The sequence below is a fragment of the Papilio polytes genome, unplaced genomic scaffold (assembly GCF_000836215.1).
Source record: "Papilio polytes unplaced genomic scaffold, Ppol_1.0 DF821511.1, whole genome shotgun sequence".
Taxonomy (NCBI): Eukaryota; Metazoa; Arthropoda; class Insecta; order Lepidoptera; family Papilionidae; genus Papilio; species Papilio polytes.
In genome coordinates, this window is record NW_013527693.1 from 2,776,504 (window position 1) to 2,784,140 (window position 7,637).

At 34.2% G+C, this 7,637-nt stretch overlaps 1 protein-coding gene across 1 annotated transcript in view; it reads left to right on the plus strand.

The window, feature by feature from the left end:
• The window catches only part of LOC106108445 (rho guanine nucleotide exchange factor 10-like protein), a 32,056-nt gene that overhangs the window by 20,800 nt on the left and 3,619 nt on the right, over positions 1–7,637 (plus strand). The window contains exons 4-5 of the mRNA XM_013289610.1: positions 1–97; positions 3,533–3,709. The exon at positions 1–97 is cut by the window's left edge and continues 90 nt beyond it. Coding sequence (XP_013145064.1) covers positions 1–97; positions 3,533–3,709 — 274 coding nt within the window. The remainder of the gene's footprint in view (positions 98–3,532; positions 3,710–7,637) is intronic.

Below are 7,637 nucleotides of genomic sequence, written 5' to 3' on the forward strand. Positions count from 1 at the left end.
GGGCCGGCTAGCGCGCTGGTTTAGCGTGCGACGAGGCTCCGCTCACCACTACGACATGCACACGCACGATAACGACAAGATGCCCAAACTGCCGGAGGTAAACAAGTGTTTCCATCATCGTTATTATACGTCCTGACAGTGCAGCTCTGAGCATAGCCTAAGTTAGGGTGACTGTGCCTTAGTCAAATACTGAAGTAAATAAGTTAACTCGTCTTTTAAATATTTATTAAGTTGAAATACAAAATATGTACAAAAATATTGAAACAAAAGGTTGTTTAATGAGTTTTAATATTCATGATTTGACTATAAAAAATGGGTTGTTTAAAATTTTATACACAAAAACTTATTTCGTATTACTCTTTTTTAGAGTAAATGCTAAATTAAAAGATCTAGGTTTATTATTTGCAATTATTATTCACACGTATTCGCATACATAGATACGATTAAACATGATTAACAAAAAACTAATTAAACGTACGTTTGAAACTTGCTAAGAACAAATCGTGTAGCATAAGAGTATTTTATTAAAAATCCTTTGTAAGTTTTTATTACTTTAACGCGTATAGTAATTTGGCGCGCTTAATTTCGAAATGGCAGTACAACATGCATCAGTTTAAATACATATCTCAATTAACTTGTATCATCCGACAGGATGTGGTAACTTAAGTAACTTGCGGATGCCGCGACAATTGTCACATTCGGGAAACGTTACAAAAAAACAACGTTACGAACTAACCGAATATTGTTAATTATTACTTCAATAACATACATCAGTTAACTCTATACATGCATACGACACAACACTTAACGTGTTGACAATTAAACACATATAAAAAAGGCTTCCTTTCCTCCGAATACGTGTATGGAATACTAATGATTAAGTTAGAGAGGAGCCATACGAATGTAATAAAACAAAAAAGTAATTACGGCTCTTATAGAACTGGCTGTGGCCGAGGCTTTTCCCTGCGATGTTTGATGACACTAGGATAAATGTATACGTGTAACCTTAATTATTAACCATCTTACTACTTACTAATATTATAAATGCGAATGATTGGATGGATGTTTGTAGTCTGAACGCCTGAATGGATCTGGATGAAATTTGAAGATATGTAAAATGTGATCGAGGAAATGTAGAGGATAGTCTGGAAGAACACATAGGCTACTTAAATATGTTTTTTTTTTAATTCCGCGCAGACGGATACGTGGGCGAAAGCTAATTTGTGAAATAAGATTTTGCAATCTAATCATCATTTACAATCTAATATTTGTAGTGCTATGTATCTTTTATGTTGCTTCTATTGTTGGATGGGCAACCGTTAGCCCACACCGACTTCAATTGGGATTTATAGCGAGAAATTAAACCATTTAACACCGGGGTCTCGCTGCGCTATCGACATAATAAACCACATTTTCCTGCCGTTGGTCATTGCCTGCCTATCACAATTTCAAGAATTCAAAGGCGTCATATTTTGCCTCCATGTTGTCTGTCAGCGCATTTATTCCAGCCGTGCCATACAGTGTTATATAGGAAAGGCAAATGATTCATTTATAAATGAATCATCAAAGCATTAAGCGTGGAATCATTCACCTACGGACCAGTGTTGCGAGCCGGTCGAGCCGGCGCGGGGACGGCGGCTGCGACGTACACGACTCGCTAAATAAATAATCTATTTAAACATGTGATATAATGATGCGCGATCGGTGTCCGATGCTGTGCCGTGCTCGACTCATGTTTACGATTGTAATTTTTTAACATCAGTGTATTCTTAGTGAGACTGTATGGATAACGTGTCACTCGTAAATGTCAAAAGATAATACAAGTGCTCGGTGTTTCTGATGCCAAAATGTTCTGTGTGAAGCTCCTCCACGATAAAGCTCAGTATGCGATGACGACGTTTGACGTAAGTCACGTGACCGTCCGGCGGATGTTACTTTTGACATTTACGTGCTTGTAATATTCGTGTGTGTTGATATTGTGTGGATGGTACGATTTCCTGTCGATAGCGTTGTGCGAGTAATCGGTTAGATGACGTTACCCATGAGATATTTAACGATGTTTCTCTACAGTCGATTTTGTGCGAATGTATTCGTGAATTCACTATCGAAATCGTATCATCTGGACACAGTATGGATACATGTTACAGATATTTATGATATTCTTATATGATAACACGGCGCTGAACAATGTTCCATTTTAATAAACACTACTGCTCGATGATTGTGTGTGAGAGTCGTTCCTAATGTTGCCAGATGTTTCGACCCACTTTGATAGTTCTCTTTAAAATGTTATAGTAGAATTCGCACACACAAGTTAAGAACACGTTTATGAAGTTTTTTAGATGTTATATTATACGCGACTCGTAATGCAAAGTCTTTATGTCTTTGTCCTTTGTTTGTATCCATTACGTAATCATAAACGTTTTAATGCTAGAAGGAAGTAACGTGTAGCAACTTTGATGTGTTCTTAGTAAACGTATCTTGCTTGCTCTACGTGAACAGAATGCAAAATAAAAACAGTCGAGGACGCGACTCAGTTATGAATGTGACTGTTTTAGCTACTGCTAAATAGTACAATGTAAATGTTATCTTTCTGAATTTGCGTATCAAAATTTACAGTGTGTCTAATTTTAAAACAATCTCTATTTTTCTTTGGCTACGATCCCCGCTATTAATTTTTATAACTATAACACCTTCTTTTACACACAAGTGGGAAAGAGATAGATACATTTGCCGGTAATTGTATTTTCAAATAGAACTTTTCTGTTTGTTTAGTAACCAAGTACCATTTACCATTTAAAAATAGCGCACTTTTTATATCCTGGTTTATGATTCAAGTGTTGCTAATGATAATGGCTTATGCACATAATAAGTATGAACTGTCGCGTGAGAACCGATGGCTATCTCGGAATGCACCTCTATAACATTCCCACTACACAAACAAGGAAAAGTGTGTCAACGGACTAAACAAAGGAAAATAGAGAAATTTTAAACTTAATTGCTTAATTAAATGAGTGAAATCAAAAGGTCGTTTTGTAAAGCCTGGTAATTCCTTTTTTAAAAATAACAAAACAAGAATGAACATTTTTTGTTTTGCTATGATTGAAAGAAGTACCTTGACTTGAATTTAACATAGACCATGGACATAGACTGAAATCTTTTATGGAAATAGGTTATGCTAATTTCTAAGTAAATGATAATAAGCATATTTTACAGCGGAATATAAATATTTAGCAATAATTCTTCTCCAATTCAATAATTACGATCCTACCTACGTACGGTTCCTACTACGGAACGTTGTATTTGTCACCAATAGTAGGCTAAACGGTATGACTAATTTTAAAACATGTCAGTACATTCGATTTGTATTCTTACCCGCAGTGTCAGGGGTTAAGTCAATCGAAAACCTTATTGGCACACCCATAGCCGATAATAGTCACTAAGCGAGACTTGTGAAGATTCAGTTGTAATTTATTTAATTTATTTTATATTAGTATGTAGTGATTGTTTCTCAAAGTGCGTTTTCTTTCAGCTGGAGGAGGACATGTTTTCGTGCGGGGGCGAGGTGCGGGGCGGGAGGGTGCCGCCGCCCTCGCTCGGCCCTCCCCCAGATGCCATCACCGCGGTGCAGCTGAGGCGGAGGCACGTTGTCGCCGCGATAATACATAGTGAAAACTCATACGTCGCCACCTTGCAGAGGCTTGTCAATGTTAGTACTTAGCATCTAAGTTAGTAGTTAATAGTCTGTTTTAAGTGTTAATACTAAGTTTTAATTACACAATCTGTGATTCATTGATAATGTTTTAAACCTATTTATTATGTAGAATTCACATTTTTGAAAACCATATGTATACTGTTTGTTTTACTGATTTGTCATATTTATGTAACACTGTGAAATGGTTAGCAACCGTTGATATTAGCCTGATGAAATTGAATACATAAATCAGTCGAATGTTCGTACATTCCCCTTTATTGTAGGTTATTTAACGATAAAAACAATAAAAATTAAAAGCTTTTAATATGCGCATAACAATGAATGCTACAAGGAAATCAACGGAATTGCATAACTCGATCGAACTAGACCGTTCTATTACACTGGAATTTAATTCCTTTTAATTGTTTTAATATGAAAACTGAAACGGTTTTTATACTATATTAAAACAGGTTGCTAGTTTCAAGGAATTAACGTCTGTAATTCCGTAGATAAATGCAATGGTAAATTATATCTGCATAGCGTTGTGCGAATAAGCTGCTAATTGCAAGGTCGCGCGAGGTATTTGCTTTTCGCAAGCGCGCCGTTCAACAGAAATAGCCGGGAGTTGTCAATGAAAGCTGTTACGGGCATTGCGAAGGCGTTGCGCGACTTGTCAAAGTATTAATCTTGTAGATACTATTAGCTACCTATTTGTATATTGCGTAGAACTGGAAAAGTCGGTCCACTATGACATTATTCCTGCGTTCCTAAGTATGAATTTATGTAGTTACTGTTGCTTTTTAAACTGATAATTTAGTGTTTGAAACATTAGTAAAAAGAAATATCAACCCTTAATAGCTAAGTACATAAACGAGTTCTAGGAATAACATTGTAACTATTGTAACCCCTTAATTCTAGGTAGTAAAACCGAGAGTACTGTGTACACTTATTAATAATAACAGAGCTCGGTTATCACAATAATATGAATGATATGAAAAGTTTTCATAAATAATTTATTTGTAGAGAAATTCACTTACGTGAAAAGTTACATCTGCGTATACATAATCCGCTTTGTCATACTGTAACAGGTAAGACGCCTCAAGCAGATTTTTTATAATCTCACTTATTACGTACACTTGCGTATCTAAACAATTTATTTCACCGGCGCCGTATAAAAATTCGATTAAGACATCTATTACAGTTGCGACGAAAGGTTACATTAAAGTTTTCTGTTAATAAATTGATTCGATCAATTATTAGTTTCACCGTCGTTTGTTACCTGTTTTCTCGAACCTATCAAAACACAACCGAATTGACGAATCAATTAAGCAAAACACGTGTCACGATAAAACGATGAATGGTCGAAGTTAAACTGTTCAAGTTTTTAATACGATTTCATTTTCTTACAATTAAATAGTTATTAAACAAGCCAGATTTCCTATTATGCAATCAGAAAGAAAAGTGAAATTTCGAAGCAATTTTTTTATACGAAATTGATTTCTTATGGTGTACATTATTACTTAATTGCGAAAGACGAACTCTTAGGAGTATAAATCATCAGTACAAATAACAATAAAGTGTTGAGTTTTTTTTTATAACTGAAAATGAAGTCTTCGCGTATGTTGCTTTAGAATAGTCGAGTATTTAGAGAACTACAATGTTTTCTATAGACAGTTAATTTAAAACAGATTGTACTGTAAACTTGAATAATTACATATAACCGGTATTACTGTGTTTTACATACTTCAGAGACTGTTTTCATAATACATTTGTATATCCGGATGTTATATGAAAACTTAATTTACTTTCCACATTTCCAATACATTTAGATACGAAGATGTAATAAAAATACGTAAGAAAGTGAACGATAACGTAACATCTTATATATTTTTTAACATCTCTAAGTACTTTCTAAATCTATTTAAATAGTGAAACTACTAAACAAGTACCTGCGAAAAATGTAAGTTCGCGCAATGTATTCGAACGCCTTACTCTAATTGATTCTATCTACACCTTTCACCGTTTAAAGAGAGTATGGCCTCGACTTATGTAATGTTGAATAACTTAATTCAGTAGCTATCGAGCTAAGGACTTGTTCTACTGGCATATAAATGATATATGAGGGGGTACAAACACAAATATGCTTTAGTTCAAAATACAATTTGTTATGCTTGAAAAAAATTGGACTGATCTTATTTTCTTTTATTCTACTATCGTTATATGAAAAAGTATATAACAAAATAATAATAAAATTATAATGCCTTGCTTTCATGCTTAAAATGAAACAGCTTAAAAAGTTAAATGTCGAAACATATTTATGGTGCTTTTACTAAAAGAACTTTCTTTTAACTACATCTTCTCTTTATTGTCTGTACTAAAAACAAAACATTGTCTGTCAAATGTTCTACGCATGCACGTAAATAAATCATAAATATTGTTCGTCCTAGTTTACCTTTGTTTGGCCAAGCCATGGTAGATTTGCATATTAGGAAGTAGGGCAGTTTGTATGGCCATTTGCAAGTCGATACGAAACAACCACTTTATTAAATGGGTCCGTTTGTTTGTATTTGGTCGACGGTATTGTCCCTAGCTTGAAAGCTAATGAAAAAAATAACTCTTGTGAACCTTATGAAGGAAAATTGCAGACTTGCAGCAATGGTTGTGGTTTTAAGTGTAGTGACGGTTCCTATTGAAATGGCAATGGTCGATAACACTAGAGCCTTTTTATCATTTGAATCAGTAGCTTCATGTAAATCATGATTTACTTATATCAGCAAGTTTACTTAAAAATCAATACACGATCGTTCACGTAAATTAACAAACACGACACATACTATTTCGAGAGATGACGCGATATGACGACTCTACACCTTTTTATGTTCCTGTCTAAACGACAAAGTTCGACACCAACAAAAAGTGTTACTTGAATGATCGTAAAAAAATTGGTAATTTAATATTTATTGATATAAAATAAGTGTATGTTTACGGATGTAGATAAATGAATTATAAAGGTTTTCATGACCTCTGTTATCGTGTATAAAAAGTTATGTGTATGTTTTTTATTATTTTCTTTTGTTGCGACTTCTTTCTTGTTGCATTTATTATCTTGACTTACATATTAATTATGTACTTCCTCTTTTAAATATGTAAAGAATCGATTCTAATGTGTTGTACCTACTTTATATTGAACTAGCTATTCCCGTGCGGCTTCAACCGCATGAAATTGTGAAAAATGTATTACATGTTTGACATTTGTCAAATTATTAATTGCAGACGTGGCGACCTTGCTTCCTTGATGTTGGCAGCTTGTAGTTTATGGTCCCTTTCGCACATTAGGGTTTTTTTTCAATTTATTTATCCCCAAAATGTACTAGCGTGAAAATATAAAGCCTAAAGCGTGTTGTAAGTGTAGGGCTTTTTATTAAAAAAATAACTATTCATAAATATGCTGTGATTGCTGACATCCTACGCCACAAAGTAGTGTGTGTTTACGCTTTATTGGTTGTTTATATTTTCACTTGTTTAGTCCCTTTCATAAAAGGGCTTTCAATAGATAGAGACGGATACAATGAAATATGTTGTTTCAGTCACATTAACAAACAACATTTAATCTACATAGTTAATTCCAGACACAATAGGTGACAAGGTTAAATTTATAAAGCACGTGTAATGAGGACATACAGCCGTATGACACTCAATTATCACGCTCCATATATTTTTAGCGTGACCCAATGTTTTCATGAATGTTTATAATGTTTATTAATACACACAAAACCGCGACGACCCTGAGTTTACCTTAAACACCGCGGAAATCATGTTCGAGGATATATATTTTTTAATTCATTAAAAGAAGTTTTTTTATTTCATTTAGCGTTGTCGCGGAAGTACTAGATTTTGCATTGCAATAATGCGAAGGAGCTCTAAAAATTAGTTCATATGTTGT